The sequence below is a fragment of the Miniopterus natalensis genome, chromosome 1 (assembly GCF_054644295.1).
Source record: "Miniopterus natalensis isolate mMinNat1 chromosome 1, mMinNat1.hap1, whole genome shotgun sequence".
NCBI classification, from domain to species: domain Eukaryota; kingdom Metazoa; phylum Chordata; class Mammalia; order Chiroptera; family Miniopteridae; genus Miniopterus; species Miniopterus natalensis.
The window spans coordinates 69,430,190-69,448,919 of NC_142081.1; the positions used below are offsets into that span (position 1 = coordinate 69,430,190).

At 54.0% G+C, this 18,730-nt stretch overlaps 1 protein-coding gene across 1 annotated transcript; it reads right to left on the reverse strand.

The window, feature by feature from the left end:
* Positions 1–2,240: 2,240 nt before the first annotated feature.
* Positions 2,241–18,724, reverse strand: TGM1 (transglutaminase 1). Its single transcript, XM_016205882.2, has 15 exons — positions 18,661–18,724; positions 14,821–15,147; positions 14,493–14,681; positions 13,307–13,555; positions 12,964–13,082; positions 12,713–12,820; positions 12,111–12,285; positions 11,563–11,701; positions 11,073–11,176; positions 9,106–9,194; positions 8,460–8,613; positions 8,067–8,351; positions 7,782–7,942; positions 7,280–7,416; positions 2,241–2,584 (listed from the first exon to the last, which is right to left on the reverse strand). Exons 2-15 carry the CDS (start codon positions 15,143–15,145, stop codon positions 2,356–2,358), a joined length of 2,463 nt encoding a protein of 820 aa, XP_016061368.2. The 5' UTR covers positions 15,146–15,147; positions 18,661–18,724; the 3' UTR covers positions 2,241–2,355.
* Between the last annotated feature and the right edge of the window lie 6 nt (positions 18,725–18,730).

Here is an 18,730-nt window from a genome sequence, read left to right on the forward strand (position 1 = left end):
TATGGGGAGGTGGGGGGAAGAGTGTGACAGGCAGGGGAAAGAGCAAGTTTAAAGGCCCTCAGGTGGAGGCTTCAAGAAACAACAAGAAAGGTGAAGCTGTGTGACGGGAAGTAGGGGGAAGTAGGGGGGTAAAATCAGGGGGGCTCCGAGTGCCACAGGGAGGACCATGACTGCTATTCTGAGCCGTGAGGAGCCACTGGAGGGTGTGAGCCCATGCCCGGCATGGCTCAGAGGTTGAGCATCAACTTATGACCCAGGAGATCGAGGTTCGATTCCTGGTCAGGGCACATGCCCGGGTTCTGGGCTTGACCCCCAGTCAGGGGCGGGCAGGAGGCAGCTGATCAATGATGACACTCTCATCATTGATGTTCTATCGCTCTCTCTCCCTTCCTTTCTCTGAAATTAATAAAGATATGTGTTTTATTTTTTTTGTTTTATTTTAAATATATCTGTATTGATTTTAGAGAGAGGAAAGGAGAGGAGAGATAAACATCAATGATGAGAGAGTCATTGATCGGCTGCCTCCTGCGGGCCCCCTGCTGGGGATCAAGCCTGCAACCCAGGCATGTGCCCTGACTGGGAATCATACCGCAATCTCCTGGATCACAGGTTGATGCTCAACTGCTAAGCCATGCCGGCTGGGTGGACATTGCAATTTTAAAATGGGATGGCGGGAAAGACCTCAGCAAGATGGTGGAGAAGAGGGCGCAAACCATGGAAACGTCTGGGGAAGAACTTGTCAGGCAGAGCGCTGAGCCCCGCAGAGGCCCCAGAGCAGGAGCATGCCTGGAACTGCAGGAGAGGAGCCCGGGACTGGAACAGACTGAGCCTGGGGCAGAAGGGGAGGCCAGGGCTGAGTCACAGCACTTTCAGGAATTTGTGCAAGCCAGTAGGTTTTGAGCAGAGGTTTGACAAGATCAAATTCACCTGCTCATTCTGGCTGCAGTGTGAAGAGCAGAGTAAAAGTGCAAAAGTGGGTGTGAGGATATGATTAGGAAGCAGGGGCAATAATCCAGGTGGGAGAAGGCAGCTTGGCAGCGTGGCAGCTGGAGCAGTGATGAGTAGTCAGATTCTGGACACACAGGAATGGAAAATAGAACCATTAAGATTTGCTGACAGACTGAATGTGGGATGTGAGAGAGAAAGGAGTTAAGGACGACTCCAAGATTTTGGGGCTCTGGAAAGATAGAGCTGCCATTTACTGATATAGGGGAGGCTGCAGGAGGACATGCTGGAGGAGGTCCAGAGTTTGATCTTAGATATATTTCGCTTGGGGGCATCTATGAGATGTTGAAAAAGTTGTAAATATACAAATTTGCGGTTCAATTGAAAACAATTTTGTAAGCCAGCAGTCCTTAAAACCACAAGACTGGCAGAACTCACCTAGGCAGAGTGGAACTGGAGGAGAGAGAGCCTGCGGGGGAGGCTGGCGTCATTCCAACGCCCCGCCCCGAGGCCCAGCAGAAGCGAGGCACCAGCCAAGGAGACTGAGAAGGGCAGCCCGGCTCAGGAGGACCAGGAGGGCAGCCTGGAAGTGAAGACTGTCATCCAGTCTTTAAACATGATGTTGTCAACCTCTATTTAATGCTGGGAGAGAATGCTCACCAGAGGTTACTTGGGGTGGGGGTGGGGGAAGAGCAGCATATGAAACACAGTGTTAACAGTTCTTTTATGTACATGGTGGTGGCTGAAGATTATTGTTATTTTCTTTACAACTTTGGGTATTTTCTTAATTTTCAACTCTGAACATGTATTACTTTTATACAAATTCTTATACAAGGATATTTGAAAATAAACAGTGGAAAATAGCGTTTGCTGTTCAGCGAGTACTCCAGCCTATTTCCACCTCAAACATGTGCCTACAAAAGGGAATTTAGGTCCTTCTCTCCCACAGTGGGTGCCATGGAAGGGGCAGTTCCACCCCAACCCGGGGGGCTTCAAAAGGGCTTTGGTCAGTAGAAGCACCCTTGGGTGGGGGAGGGTTGGTCCCATAAGCTCTGGAGGCTGTGGTGATGCTAAGCAGGCCTAATCTCAAGAGCTGCTGAGCTGGTATCATCTGACCTGCCAGCCATGCATCTCAGAACCAGGGACCAGAAATGCCAGGTGTGTCCCCAGGACAGACAGTGGGTTCACACTGCTCGGCCCAGCATGGACTGAGAGATGGACAGAACAGCAGCTTCATTAAAAAATAGTTTATTAGCTTCTGTGCGGCCCAGTGCAAGTGAAGACAGGCTCCCTCCCCAGGTGTCCCGGCCTCCCCACCTGAGCCGCTGGGGAGCCGCTCTAAAGCGAACCCCTGTGTTGAGGCAGTGTCCTTGTTCATCTGACTCCAGTCCCATTGCTCCTGGCCCAGGGCTAAGCCCCACCTCGAGAAGCCATAGGAATGGTTTCTCCTGAGCGACTGTTGCCTCCAGCATCTGAGAAGATACCCCGGCTCCCAGAGGCTGGGGCCACGTCCACCTGTATGACACCATGCACCTGGGAGAGCTGTGGGCTGTCCAAGCTGGCGATGAGTTGGCGGGGGCCTGGTCGCACAGGCACAAATGTCTGGCGCAGTGTCACTGTCTCGTTGCCCCCAATGTCCCTGTGGGCAGAGAAAGGGTCATAAGCCTGGGGTGGCGGGGTGGAGTGGGGAGTAAGGACTGATGGGGAAGCCAGGAAGGGAAGAGCAGAAGGTGGAGCCCTTCAGGCACTTAGGCTCAGCTAGCATCCCCACACCCAGGACCAGGACAAAGCCTGAGTCCCAAGGCCACCTCCACACGGCCAGATCAGCAGTCACCCACACAGCTGCCTGAGCTAGAAATCTCCCAGTCATCCAGGACTCCTCCCTCCCCCTCCCACAAACACCTGGACAAAACTGTTGCAGTGCCTCCCCCTCATCTCCATTGCCAGCTGCTGCCTACCCAGACCATCTCTGCCTCACACTGGATTTCCAAGGCCAAGGAAACTTCAAATGCAGACTTTGGGGCTCAACACAGTATTGCCAAATACTTTCAGTTTTGCCAAGAAAGAAAGTGGAGGAAAATTAATTATCCTCTGCCACAAACATCTTTCCAAAGAAGGGCATTTTAATACCCTAAAACATTGGAAATATGTTATCTCAGGAAAAAGGGAAAGTCCTTCCCAAGAACAGACAGTTGGAATCTTTAAATTGACATACCTGTTTGTGTGCATGTGTGTGCATATCACACACACACACACACACACACACACACACACACACACACACACACACACACAGTGCCTTCATTTTCTCCCTTCTTCATGGATCTCTGAAAATCTATTCCCAGACCACACCTGTGGGAATCAGTTTCACCAGCCTTCTAGCTGGTTTTCTTGCCTCCCATCTCATTTTTCCATTCTATTCTCTAACCACTTGAACTTGAACTGACCCCTTAAAGGGTTTGGCTTTCTTGGTGCTGATGGAATGAGACTGTGGCTCCCTAACCCGACACACAGGCTCTCTGACTCAGCCTGTCCGCCTGCACAGCCGCCTCACCCCCCACCATTCCTCCTGCCCACCAGCCCATGGGCTCCTTCCCTTCCCTGAACTCACTTCCTTTCTCATGCTTTGCCCTGGCTGCCTGCGCAGGCTCCCACCACCTCTTCAGTGAGGGCTTCCTCGAGCACCTCCTGCCCTCAGGGAAATGAACCTGGCCCTTCTTTGAGCTCCTCCAGCAATCTGCACATGCACTTTATCCACTGAACGCGGCTGCATTTATATCGCACCCGCTCATGCCTGTTAGCATCTATCCTTTCCTGCCTCTGCCTAAATCCTTACCTCTGGCCCCCTACTCAGCCCAAGCCTGCCATGGGGACCCTCTCTGGAGCCACACCCTGTGCAGGCACCTCAGTCCTACAAGGGAATGAACCAACACGCCAACTTTTAGGATAAGCTCTCCTTGGGGCAAAACATTTAGCTTGGAGCCTGCTTGCAAGGGGCTTCCCTGGACCATTCTGTACTCCTTCTACCACTGCTAGCTGTGGGGTTTAGAACAAGTTACTGAACTTCTCTGATCCTCACTTTCTGGTCTGCAAAATGGAAGTGAATATAAAATAAGAGGGTGGGATCAGATGGTCTTGAAGGTGCCTCCAAGCTCCATGAAGGAGGAAAGCAGGGGGAGGCAGGGAGATATATAAAGCCTAACTGTTAAGTTACAGACCGAATTGCTAGACTTCCTATCACAACAGGTAACTAGAAACTAAGTTGATAATTGAGCAAGTAGGTTATACTCTGGCTGGTGACAAATTTGTGTTTTTAATCTGTGCCCACTTTTCCACAGGTACAAAGGTAAAATTGTTTAGGCTCAGACCAGTGTTTAAAGAACTATAATCAAACTGTACTCCCTCAGAACCTGGCCTTTATAACGTTATTTCCAAGAGAAATTGCTTTCCAGTTTCCAGCGTGGGGTGTCAAGATCTCTCCCTTCCCTGTTTTAGTGTCAGGTGAGACCTTTGCCACATCCCTGTTTGGGAGTTTAAGCTGAGCACATCAGTTGCTAAAGCTGGAACGTGTGTGTAACAATGAGCACAGGCAATGAAAACAACTCCTTGACAAGGACACTAGAACTTAAACACCCCAAATTAGCACTGTCCTTCAACTCTGTACTTGTTCAGCCAAGTTGCTAGTGCTTGAAACATTTTTCAAAACTACTTCTGGCCGGGCGTGGCTCAGTGGTTGAGCATCAGCCTAGGATCTAGGAGATCTCAGTTCAATTCCTGGTCAGGGCACATGCCCGGGTTGTGGGCTTCATCCCCATTCCGGGGTGTGGAGGAGGCAGCTGATCAATGATGACTCTCCCATCATTGATGTTTCTATCTCTCTCTCTCCCTCTCCTTCCCTCTCTCTGAAATCAATAAAGATATATTTTAAACACACACACACACACACACACACACTCCTCCTGGGCCCCTCTGGTGTGGCTCAGTGGTTGCATGTCAACCTATGAACCAGGAGGTCACAGTTCGATTCCTGGTTCGATTCCTAGTCAGGGCACATGCCCAGGTTTTGGGCTGGATCATGCAGGAGGCAGACAGTCAATGACGACTCTCTCATCATTGATGTTTCTCTCTTTCTCCCTTCCTCTCTCTGAAGTCAATAAAAATAAAAATAACTCCTCCTGGATTTTTCTTCAGTGTCGTTAAAAATCACATACACACATAACAAGCACCCAGTCACACACTCGCCCCGTCCCTCCTTTACAGCCAAGCTTCATTTCTGATTGAAAAGGGCGTTAGTACCGTCCTTGTTTGCCCACTTTATTAATTAGTCTTAGCTCTAAGTCACTTCAGGCTGTTTCCCCAAAGTTAAATGCACCCCCAGGAAGGACACCCTAGGGATATGCTAGAGAATATGATTCAGGCTCTGAGGGACATTCCTGAGAAGGGTTTGAAAGAGACTTTCAGCCTCTGCTGGTGACTGAGGCCATCTGGAGGAGTAAGTTCTGGAATGTTTATTAAATGGCTAGTCACCACTCTGGGTGGCACATCTTATGCTATAATGGGGTTCCATACCACAGCCTTTGATGTGCAAATGAGAACAAAGTAACACCCATCTTGGAATCCAATATATCTGAACCAACAGCTCAGGGACTTCCGCCTCAGGGCTCTCAAGTGTCCTGGTGGCCCTGGCCTGGGCTAGCAGCAGCTGAGGAGCCACAGAATGTCCAGGGAGAACCTGCCTTGAGAAACCATCATCCAACCCTCTCATTTACTGGTGGGGAGACTGGGGCCTTTAAGTGGGAAGGGGAGACTTACACAAGCCCGCAGGCGAAGAGAGGGGCCAGGCCTCCATACTCTGCTCAGTGGCCCTCTCCTTATTCCCAGGAGGGGGCAAGACTCAAAGGTCTGGTAGGGCTGCTGAGGGGAATCCAGCTCTGGGGGCCCCTCAGAGCAGGGGGATCCCCCTCCATCATTTGCAGGTAAGAGACGCCTGCAGGGGGGAGCTATCTGGAGTCCCAGCTTCACTCTCTAAGCTGCCAGAGACACTTTTAGGGAGATAAGGGTAAAGTACTCCTTTGTAACATATGACATCATCCAGGGTTCAGACTGTGGCAAAGATCAGGAAAAAGCAACCTTTTCATCTTTGGCCTGTTGGTAACAGTGGAAACCACCAGCAGGCAGAGCCTGCTATGATTGACTGAGTGTGTGTGTGTGTGTGTGTGTGTGTGTGTGTGAGGGGGTGTTGGGCAGGGTGGACAGGGACCCTGCACCCAGCTCCTCCCACAGGCCATCTCTTTCCCTCAGGCTCTCTTTGTCTAAAGAAGGAAACACAGCCCCTGTCCCCAGAATGCTGATCTTAGACATCAGCCTCTGGCCTTTCCTGCTTTCCCTCTGCTGTTGCTGGGAAGGGGCAGGGCAGCTTGTGTGGGTCTTGTGTCATCAGAGATGACAGCACAGGCCCAGGAACACAAGCACTGTGTGAGGCCCTCACAGAGCCTCCCCGGCCCAAGATCAGGTCCAGGCAGGCTGGTAAGGGCCTGGGGCACAGGGCCCTCTCCTCTGGAATTGCTGCCCAGCCCTCATGGTTCAAACCAAGCAATGGGCTTGAGAGTCTATACATGGTGGGTGCCATGCAGGAAGAGCTGTGGCCCTTATGACTGTGAGGCCCTGTGAGACGTGGCCATTAGGTTTTCCATCTGTAAAGTGGGGATGATGATGGCAATAATCAAAATAAAAACTTCCAAAAGGGCACTAAATTTGTGCCAAGCACTATGCTAAATGCTTTATGCTCATCATCTCATTTAATTCTCACGATGAGCCTCAGAACCAGGTACTATTGTTATCCCCACTTTACAGGTGAGAAAAATGAGGCTCAGAGGAGATAAGTCACTTGCCCAAGGGCACATAGCCAGTGAGTGATGGAGGTGGGACTTGAACCCAAGTCTTTGGGATCCCAAAGCTTTGCTTTTAATTATGTGATGGTCTCTATAATGCACTTTAAAGGGTTTTTATGGTCTCCCAAATGAGAAAATATTTCTGAAAGTCCCTAGACAACTCCTGAGTGCTGGGCAATGTTAGTGATGAGTTGCTAGTGATTCCTATGTGAAATTTTAGTTCCCTAATGAGATGGTGAGGCAGAGTGGGGACACAGCACAGCACTATACACACAGCAGGTCTCCTTAAATGTTGCTTGGACTGAACTGAGTCAGGAGATATTGCTGGCTGGCCCCAAGCTGCTTTCTCAGACCCTAACAGATGGTACCATCCTGACCAAGAGAGAAAGCAATGTTTGGGCCCAGGGCAGCCCAGGAGGCAGGTAAGGAGACGTCAGACTCACCCAACATTGAGGATCTTGGGTCTCTGTAACCCGGAACCCTCGAGCCGGAAGACAACGTTGGTGAGGGTGGTAGGCAGGGGGTTCTTGAAAACAATCTGTACTTCGCAGTCCTGGCCGACCACAGCTGCTCCCAATAACTGAGAGAAAAAGAGACCCATCCCCACATCAGAGACCCTGGTCAAATACATGGGGTCTGTACACGGCACCAGAGAGGGTTCAAAACCGCCTTGAGTCCCACATTTCTGCCCAAGAGGAGGTTCTGCATAAGCCAGAGAGGAAACTCCAAGCCACTCTTCATCTGAAACCACCACAGAATCAGGGAGATGAGATCTCATTTTACAGGTGAGAAAACTGAGGTTTGAGAGCCTAGAGCCAATCCCTGATCTTTTCCTCCTAGAACTGCTCGTCAGGCCAGCGTGTTCCTGATTTAGTGCCCTGTCCCCTTCCGCTCCAATTTCCCTCTACCCCTGGTCACCCCCACACTCTAGCCAGCTGCCCTCACCGTGAGGGAGAGGTCCGGGGTGCGCAGGCGGAAGGTGTGCTGCTTGGCCAGCACCTGCCCGCTCTCCTTGACGTGGCCTGAGACGTTGAGCAGCATGGCCCCCTGGTCCACAAGGTGGGGCTGGTATTCCTTGTAGGCCACAGGCATGGTCACGCGGTCCGCTGGGGAGAAGAAGCATGGTGTCACGGAGGCCTGCTTCCCCAGACACGGCTTCCCAGGGTCTCCATGTCCACAGCCCCGGGTGCCTGGCCATCTAGGGGACAGGGCTGGGGAAGGAGCACTTACAGGCCCCTGGAGCCAGCACCACCTCCTTCTTGCTCTCCTTGAAAACGGACCCGGTGACACCGGTGTAGAAGGTGACTGAGAGGTAGAGGTGTAGCTTCACAGTGCGGCGGCTGCTGCTGCTGCGGTTGGTCAGTATCACGCTGACCGTCAGGTCCTGCCCCATCACCGCGTCCTGGGCCTCCACCTGTACCGCCACATCCTCAGCTGAGTCCCGGGTGGCGTACACGTTGGGTTTACTGCCATGGGCGGTTGCTGTCTCCACTGCCTTCCGCTCTGCTTCTGAGCCTGGGGGTTGAGAGTCGAGGGTGAGGTTACTGCTACTGTGAGGGTGGGTGAGTGCTCAGTGGGAACATTTGGCATGGGCCTGCGCTGGCCGGGTTGGGGGAATGGTACCTTCTGGATGCTTGTAGGTGTGGGTGACATCCTCCCGCATGTTGGAGCCAATGGCCTTTGTGACGATGAGAGTGCCGATGGCTTTCTCCTCCACGTACACAATCTTGAAGCTGCCATCGTCCTGTCGCTGCCAGTAAACCTTGTCACTGTTCACCTATTGGTGGTGGGGGTGAGCCAGGAGTGAATAAGGCACAAGGTCTGAGGTTGGACCTGACCACAGCTACCTTTCCTGGATCCTGGCAGCAGCAGGGGGGTTAGGTCTAAAGGCTGGGAGCTTTCTGGCAGAGTCAAACAGGGAGACCTTCCAAGCTGGGCCAGATGAGGCTAGAGAACAGGGAGGCTGGTCTGGGAGGCTCCTTGCAAAGTACTTTGGCATTAATAACAGTAATCCCTTATGCTCGTTTGCTGACTTTATGACTTATAAAGCCGATTCACACCCATTATTCCTTTTGATCCTGAGTACAGGAAGCACGACAGCCATTATTATTCCCTTTTACAGTTGAGAAAACTGAGACTCTTAGAATGACTTGCCCAAGGACACACAGCTGGTCAGTCAGCGGTGAAGGCAGGACGAGAGGCCCCAGGTCTACGCCAGGGCTTTGGCTTTCCAGATTGCTCAAGAAGGCATGTGGATCACAACCCTCACCTCGGCAAAAATGAAGGGTGTGTCGTACTTCATGTAGACCAGGCCATTCTTGATGGACTCCACGGAGCAGGGGCCACAGCAGAAGATGCCTAGGGAAGTCAGGGCAGGATGGAGGTGAGAGATCCAAGGAGGCCCAGGGGGACCCTCAGATCCTGGGGAGGGGCCCACCCATCCAGGCCTAGTGTCCACTGCCTTGGGGTCAGCTGCCACCCAGTCCAACCCAGGAAGGGCAAACAGAAGAGTGAAGTTCCATTTGGCCTCGGTCAGTAGGGGGCAGGGGAGGGGCAAGGCCAACCCTGGGGACAGGCCTGCCTTGTTAACCAAATCATCGACAGACTCTTCCTCCATTGGCTGAAGTTGGATGTTGGCTGTCTGTGATCCCCAGAGGTCAGGACCCTCTACATCAAGGCAAATCCAGAGCCCATGGTAACTCTGCTTGCTGGCTGGGAGACCAATGACACCATAGCCACCATTCCAGAAAGATCCAGAACAAGCCCCCAGCTCTGCAGCCCAATCTGTCCTCTCTGTGGGAAGGGGGAGGGGAGCTGGTGGGAAATAGTCTGACCGTGTCATGCTCAGGAGGGTTTTTTAGAGATGAGCTGACAGGGAGGAGGGTTGGCAGAGGACACCATCCAAAAGGAAAGAATCTTAGTTAACACCTAGCAGTATGGTCTTGTTTTAGAGATGGGGAAAGTGAGGCTTGGAGAGGCAAGGTAGATGCCAGGATTTCACAAGACAGCTGGATACAAGAGAATGGAAGGCACTCATATTTACTATGGTCCAGGCATGTTGCTAGTCTCTCTAATACAGGTATATTTTTCTCGTTTGGTCCTCTCAATCACCCTACATGGTATATATTATCCTCATATTATAAACAAGACCACCAAAGCCAAAAGATGCAAGGAACTTACCCAAGATGGCATAACTAAGAAGTAATCAAGCTGGAATCAAGCCTGAGTCTGACTGGCACCAAAGCCCCTGCCTGCTGCCCAGCCCATCACTTTCCAGAGTGGGGACCAGAACTCAGTTCTCCCAGTGTCCTAGGCCAGCTTTTCCAGCATCATAGACATCACTGGGTTGCACAACTCAGGGGACACTGTTCATAGAGATGATTGAGAGAGAGATCTGGCCAGAGACCAGAGGAAAAATGTAGGCTAGGCAAGGGCTATCTGACCCAGGGTGAAGAAGGGAGAGGCGGAAGGCAGGCAGCATGAGGGGCAGGCTGGCTGCCTGGGGCTGCAGTGTTAAGGTGGGAAGGGGCGGGCCCTGTTTGAGAACAGAGTGTACAACAGGTCTAATTTTTGCAAACATGTGTATTGGGGAAAGAGACTAGTGGGTTAGGTCATCAGTGATTATCTCTTAGGGCTGGGTGTAGGGGCTGCTTTCTTCCTTGAACCTATCTGAACCCTGACTTTTTTCTATACTGTACATATTACTCACAGTGAGCAATGGAACAGACAGGAGAAGACCTGGTGAAAGCAAGAATGCATGTCAAGAAGGGAGGGAGTCAGGGACTAGATTTGCTGTGCTGCTGACCTAATGATCTGTCCTAGAGAAAGTCACTCTACCTCTCTGGGCCACTGTTTTCCACGTGTCCCAAAAGGGCTTGGAGTAGGACCCAAACCCAGCTGATCTTTAGCATCATCAGGGGAACTTTCAAATATGCAGATTCCTAGTAGGATATAGTGGATTGATTGGGGGAGAGAAACCTGTCACTAAATTCTCTTGAATCTTTTTTTGACTTGTGAACCATTTCAGTATATTAACCATTATAAAGAAATAAAACATAGGCATATAGTTATGCAGAAAGGTAAAAATAAAGGCCACATGGCTAATAAGTCTGCTTAAAGAACCATGGGGTTAAAGGACCTGGCTCTAAAGCCCAGTCCAGTGCTGACGCTAGAGTTTGTTACCCAGGTTGGGGATTTGGGATATGGGTACAGGAGTTAGGCAGGGCCTCGCCTCACCACTGCTGGTCTCCTGGGGTGTGGCATCTACAACCTGCCACCCATCAAAGCCTGAGGGCAGATCCGGCCTCTTCATCCAGCAGTCATTCCACACGTGAAAGTTCCTGGACAGACATGGAGAGAGTGTTGGGTCTGAGCTGCCTATCCAGGGCCTGCCTCCCCAGTTACCCTCAGTATCCAGGTCTCAGGTCACTGTTCTTTTTTTTTTTTTTTTTAATCTTCACCTGAGGATATGTTTTTATTGATTTTTAGAGAGAGACTGATTTTTAGAGAGAGAGAAACATCAATGTGAGAGAGGAACATCAATCGCTTGCCTCCCGTACGTGCCCTGACTAGGGATCACGTACCTAAGTATGTGCCCTGACCAGGAATCGAACCTGCAACCTTTTTGGTGTATGGGACCATGCTCCAACCAACTGAGCTACCAGGCCAGGGCTCAGGTCACTGTTCTTGGCAGGGATGAGCAGTCCAGCCCCAGCCCCAGGCTCACCAAACAGAATCATGGTTCAGGTGTTCGAGAGGCTTCATGTTCTCATCAAAGTAGATGTCCATGGTGAGGGACGTGTCTGTGTCATGTGCCGAGTTGAAGTTGGTGATGGTACGGGTGGCCAGGCCCAAGCAGCGCAGAACTGCAGAGGAGCCAGGTTTGGAGGTTCAGGGGCCAGGACAGGGGTGGGGGGCAGAGGTAGGGGGCACATGAGGCATCAGGTGAGGAATAGCAGGGGGAGAAGGGCAATTGGGGTTGCCAAGCTGGGTGAGGGGTCACTAGGGTCAGGAGGCCTTTGGGTCAGGGTGTGTTGGGGTTTAGGGGAAGCTGTCCGCCTGCCTGGCCTTGTCCCTGCTTCTCCCTTCTCCCTCCCCTCCCCTAGGCTTCTCTCTGTTAACATTAATTAATGATAATTAAGGCCAGCCTACCATCCACCCCCACCTGTCCCTGCACTGTAGCCACAGCTGGGCCTGGCTCTTGAAGGTGGAACCTGGCTTCCCTCCCTCCTCCTTGTAGGGCCCAGGCCACTCCTGTCCTAGCCCCTCCACTACCTGTGGTGGTCACACCGGCAAAGACCCAGCACTGGCCAAAGGGGACAGAATAGCCGGTGCGTAGGTAGCTGAGTAGGATCTCCACGCTGCCCACCCACGCTGACGGGTTGGTGCCTCGGGAGTAATCGCCAGACCAGTTCCCAATCAGGACCCCATTGTCATCTAAGGAATTCACCTGTCCAGGACAGAATGGGATGGGAGGAGTTGGAGGAGAGGCTCAGGGCCTGCCACGTAGTCACCAGCCCAGCCCCTAGCCCTACAACCACCCCTCACCCGTAAATGCCTCAGGATCCCTGAGCCCCACCCACTCCCTCCCAGAGGGCACCCCCCCCCCCTGGTCCGACACAGGAATGTGAATCCTGGGTGTGCCAAGTTTTGGGTTTGGCTCTACATTCCATTAGAGCTGGGATAGGAGCCAGGAAGGGTGGGGTGGGGTGGGGGGCAGGCAAAGGAGAGAAGAGGAATGAGACCCCTTCCCATGATACCATTTGCAAGGGCAGGTCAGGGCTAGGGTCCTGGGGGAATCAGAAAGACCAGAAGTGAGAGGCAAGAGAGGCAGCAGGCAGACACACAGTAGGGCTCAGAGCCATTAGGGAGCTCACCATGGCAGAGATGACCCGGGAGACACTGATTGGGTCTCCGCGACCTCCATATGGCATGCCCCGCCGGTCCAGGATGTACAAGCAGGCATCCAGCACCCCGTGGTCAAACTGGAAGGAGGGAGGGCAGAGGTGACCACAGCTCTAGGTGGCCTAGCTTGACCCCTAGGCCAGCACCTTCTCTCCCACCCCACCCCACCCCAGCCCACCTGCCTCTAGCTCCCTGGAGTGCATGTGGCCCTGGCCAGCTGTACCTGGCCGTAGTTCCAGGTCCGCTCGCCAATCTGTGCTTCAGTCCCGTAGTAAATTCTCCCAGACTCGTTAAGTACATACTCCTGCCGCCAATCCTCACGGTCCACGTATACGATGTCTTCTGCATCCCCAAAATATACATGTATGGTTCCCTCCAGCCCTCTCCCTGGGCCCCACCTCTCCCTGGGCCAATTCTGCACCTCTCTACATAGGACCCAGATCCCCTCACCTGAAAAATGGGAGACTGGCTTCTCCTAGGGTCAGACACCAAGCTGAATCCTAGGAAAGGAAGCCTGGCCTTCCTTCTCTCCTGTCCCCCCCTGCTCCTGACTCTAGCAGGCTCACCTGGGCACCAGGGATTGAAGAGAATGTAGATCTCATTGAGGGGGTCGAAGGGCAACAGGAACTCGCCAGCCTCTGAGTGTGTTCGGACTGTGAACTGAAACTTGCCGATGATGGCGTTGGGGGAGGTGTGGACCCGTAGGTTCAAATTCTGCCCACTGGACTTGGTCACCTGGGCCTTCCAGCCTCCACTGCCCCCTTTGCCCACTGGGATGATGATATGGGTGCCCTTGCCCACTTCAGGGTTGTTTCCTAGAATGGGGAAAGCAGCAATTAGCTGGTGAGGCCTCCCTGAAGTGGGGGGGATGAAACCTTAGACTTACTTCTCTCAGCCCCACCCAGGATGTGTATGAGCCAGTGTGTGTGTCCCTGAGTTGGGCCATCGCCTTATAGTCTGAGAGCAGCCTGTCCCCGCCCGATGCTTGCCCACATGCCAGGGCAGAAACCCAGTCTAACATCCCAAACCTGTTCCCCTGACACTGAACTCAGAGGTGGGCAGGAGAGAGAGAGGCCACTGTCACCCTCTGCCTGCTTGATTGTCCCAGCTCCTGGGCTGGAAAAGCAGAGCTGCCCTGGCTGGGTGCACATGCCTATGCCTCTGCCTCATGCGAAAGGGCAGTCCAGATCCTGAAGGTCAGCCCTGCCTGCTCCCAGAGCCCGTGCATCCCTGGTGGAGGTGGTGGGGTACTTGAGAAATTAGAGGCGGGGTGGGCAAGGCCAGGTCCTAATCAAAGGGTACGAGGAGTCGCCCGCCCCCGGCAGCATGGTAATCACCAGCCTGCGCAGTCAACGGCCACCAAGCAACGCGGTGAGGAAGGCACCTGCCCTGGGCCATGGAGACAGAGGGACAGAGTTGGACAGAGAGAGTAGAGAGAGCCAGCCACACCCTGGGGAAGGAGAGCAGACCCAGAAAGACCACGCAGAGGCAGCAACACTGAAGCAAACACCTGAGGAGAAAGAATACTGGGAGAGATACCCCTGGAGGCTTGAAGGGGGTGAGCTTAGGAAAATGGGGACACCAAGACTCTCCCTGAGACACACCCCTAGGGACACACGCATTTGCACCTGCCTTATACGGCAGAGGATGAGGAGTGAGGTGAGGGAGGGTGCCCCTCTGACCCTAATACCAAGGCTGGAGGCCCTGCTAGCCAGTCCCCCTGCCCAAGTTTCCACCCTTCCCACTACAGACCAATGTGCAGTTCCAGGATGACACGATCGGAGGACTCATAGGGCCGAGACAGGAACAGGACCATGTGGAAAGGTTGCCCACGGCGCAGGATCAGCTCTTCATATTCAAACTCATCCGTGTGGTGCTCTCGGCGGTTCTGGTCCGAGCGTGAACTCAGCAGATCCACACCAGTCACTACCAACATGCCCTCTGCAAAGTCAGAGCTCCTGGTCAGCGAAGTCCCATGGGGAGCCCAGGCCCCCATCATTAGCCTCCCAGGCCCCCAGAGATGCCAGGATGAGTTTCAGTCCCCATTAAGGCCTTTTGGCTCAGTTAAAGCCAGCCTCACCTCGGATGGCACCATCTCCAGCTGCGTTCACACCACTGCCCCGTGAGATAGGCCGGCGGGAGTCTGAGCCCCGGGAGTCAGGTCTTCGGCCCCCAGAGCTGGACCCTCGACCCCTGGAGCCAGAGCCTCTGTGGGAGTCAGGCCCCCAGTCGTCATCTGCCCCACTCCGGCAGGAGCAGCAGCTACAGCAGCGAGCCCAGAAGGAACGGCTTCCTCTGCGTGACCGTCTGTCTGGCTCCGGCTCTGGCTCCGGGGAAGGTGAGGTTGGGGGCTGCCAGGGGTTCCAGCCCCAGCGGCCCATGTCTGAACGAGGACCATCCATCATGTCTGTGTGGAAGAGGCAGGGAGGCTTCGGTCACCCTCTCGGACTTCCTTTAGCCAGAACGCCCCAGCCAGCCCTGCCAGCTCAGCCAAAACCCCTCTATTCAGAGAGCTGATTTGATTCCAACCGGGTGATGGACATGACCTTATTTTGATACAGAGATTCCCCCAGACCCATCCAGAGACTTCTCAGATTTACCTAAAGAAACTTCCCACACTGCAGTCTTCCCTGCTCCCCTCCACATAGACACCCACCAAACCAGATGCCCAGTGGAGAAACCTGCTGGAAGACCCATCCCAGGAAATGCGTGGGCACTTGTCACAGCCTCAAGACCCAGCTGCACAGACCATCCATCCCCAGTGCTGCTCCCTCCACAAGCTGCTCCTCAGTCTAGAACAGACGTTGGCCAGCCCACCGCCTTCAGGACCTCTCTCTTCCTTTTTCTTTCTTCTTTCTCTCCCCGCCCCTTTCTTTCCCCTTCCTCCGTCCCTCTCTCCCTCCCTTCCCTTCTTTCTCCCTCACCCAAGGATATGTTTCCATTGCTTTTTGGAGAGGGGTAGGGTGGAGAGAGAAATCCATCAGTAGCCTCCCGTCAGCTCCCCAATCAGGGATCGAATCCACAACCTAGGTATGTGCCCTGACTGGGAGTCGAACCCACAACCTTTCCGTGTACTGGAGGGTGCTCCAATCAACCCAGCCCCCCAGCCAGGGCTAGGACCCATTTCTTAGCAGAGATTCCCCACCCAAGGCTCCTGGCAAAAAGCAGGCGGGTGACGAGCTGGACTTGGGGTCCTTGGCATTCCCCACGTCGGGTCAAACCCGGTGATGGGGGTCCCCCCGGAGGGGCGGCTCGCGGTGCTGGAGCCCGGGCTCCCGGGCGCGGAGTCCGGCATCCTGGCAGCGTCGCCGGGCGCGCAGGCTTGGGCCGGCCCGCGCTCCACTCCGCGGGGTCGGCTCCGGACGTGCGCGGCCCCCAGACGGCGCCGTGGGGCTCAGCGCCTCAGAGCCCGTCGGGCTCCTCACCTGGTGGCGGTGCTGGCGCGGGCAGCGCGCGGTGGCGCGGCCGGGGTGGAACTGGTCGGGACGGATGGGACGGGACAGACGCGCCGGACGCCGCCGCACAAGTGGAAGGTGTGGGGCGGGCGGACGAGTGGTTTATGTGGGGGGTAGGGCGGGGCCGGCTACTAATAAGGGGAAGCTTGGTTGCTCCATCGAGGCCCGGCCCCCAGAGGCTGTCTCCAGAGGTAGGGGTGAGAAATAAGTACCCGTGGAAGCCTCTTTTCCCTTTCGAGGAACTGAGAAACCGTAGAAACGGAATGGTCCGGGCTGGGGGCTGGAACAAGGGAGGGAGCTGGGGAGGGGGGTCTGTCAGGGCCAAAGCTGGGCGAAAGCGGAAGGCTTTGGTGATACGGTCACACCAGGCTGATTCCTGCCAGGCTGCGCGCTTAAGGAACCCCTTTTGAGGGCAATGGAGCCCCTTTCCCCCACGCCCCTATCCAGCTGACCCTTTGTTGCCAAGCTCAGGCTGCCTGGCTGTGGTCTTATAGGCCTCCTGCTACGCTACCAGGCTCCTATGCAGCCCAGGTCAGGCTCAGCCCTGTGAAACTGGCCTGGTCCTGGTACCCAACCTGCCCAGGGAGGTCCTTGAATCCCAAGGTGCAGACTGGTGACATCAGCAACCTGGCCCTCAGACTGGCTCCACCAGCCAACCCATGATCTGCAGGCTCTAGCAGATCCTCTCACCCCCGCCCCCCCAAACCCACCCTCTTCTTCCAGCTGCTCCATAGCCCCTGGCATGAGTGAGCAGCCCCAGCTTCCTGTGTCTCTCTTAAGTTTGGGATTGGGGGGTGGTCAGAGGAGGAGCGATCCCTTGTTTTCTCCCCCCAGCCTGGGGGTTTGGGGGAAGCTGAGGACTTACTCTGAGTCTTGGGTGGGAACTGAGACCCCCTCCCCAGGCTGCAGAGTACCCCCCTCTCACTGAGAGGAGTGTCTGGTCAGTTGGAGTCCTGGGTTCTCCAACTCGGAATTCTTCCTGGGAATCCTGATCAACCGGCTCTAGGCACCTGCCCTGTGTGCATCCCAACTCCACCCTGCACAGGGGAAACACCGGGATGCTGCTGCAGAGAGACTACCAAGGTAAAGGGGAGGCCAGGTATCTTCAAGGAGGCTTTCTTGTGAGTTCTGCAGAAGGCTGGGGCTCCTTTCTTAGGACCTCTTCCCTCCATCCTACCTATGTCCCAGCTCTGCCCAACAGCCACTGAACCAGAAGACAGTGTAAACACCGTTGGCAAGAAGACACAGGAAGCCAATAGAGGAGAGGCTGAGTTTGATGATGCATCAGGCAGGGAGGTGCCTCAGGGAGTGGGGACAGAGGCAGGAGCTCTCCACACTCACGTTGACCTTTTCAGCCCATCTCCAAGCCCCAGCCCTGAAGGGGGTCTGCCCCTACCTCCAACACTTCTGAGACAATCTACCTGTGGAAATCAAAGTCCCAGGCAGATGTGAAGCAGGTCAGCCAAAGGACTTTGTTGAGGGGATGTTTGTGCATTACTATGAATATGGAAAGGGGCGGGACCCTGAGGATCCGGATGTGTGTGAGCAAACGTGGGCCCAGGTAGATTACCAGGGAACCAGGAAAATGCCCTGTCATACTCTCTCCCTCTTGTTTCAATCTTTCTCTTTACCCACCCAGCCAGGTTTGACTCAGTGCCCTAACCCGAGCCACTCCTTTTTCCTCCCTCCTGGAGATTCAAGTGTCTCAGGGATTTCAGCCAGGACAAGGTGTGTGTGTGTGTGTGTGTGTGTGTGAAAGAGCATAAATGCCTGAGGGTACACGTGTGCATGGGCCTGTGTGTTGGGGATCACCATGGGAGAGGACACCTGGTTCCGTACCTCAGGGAGTGAGGCCAGGCTCTGCCCAACCATTCCATATCCATATAGAAGAAAGAACGAGTCTGAAATCCCAGAGCAAGGGGTACAGCTTTGGCTCCAGCACTTGAGCTCACTAACCTTGGGCATGTCTTAACAGCAGTTTCCTCATCAGAACAATGAACCTGATCATCTCAACTCTGAGAGCTTATGGTGATCAAATGGGATCAAGTATTTTCAAGGGCTCTTCAACCAAAGAATGCAATTCATGGAGATGAATATTGTTCTAAGAGAGTGGAGCAAGGGTGCTCTGACCCACTTCTCCAGGAAACAGCCTTCTCAGCTGTGCTGAATGAGAGCCAGGGCTCCTGGGCAGAGGGCATGTGTGAGGGGCAGGGGTCATGGAAGAAACTTTTATGAGTCCTTCCACTTGGAGACTTAGAGCTGTTTTGTAGCCCAGCCCCAACCAGAACCTGACTCCAAACCTGATTCTAGTCTGGAACCTAGACCCACCTCTAGTCCCAACCAGAAGGTAAATTCAAGTCAAGCCCTCACCCTCATTCTGCCCAAACCCCGAGGCTCCGATTCTCCATGACAGGGAATAGCAGGACTGAGCATAAAAATAAAGGAAACAGGGTGAGCCAACACACCCTAACTCTCTCCTTCTTTTCCAGAAAGGTGGCAGTAGTAATGGTGGTGACAGCGGTGGCAACAGCAGCA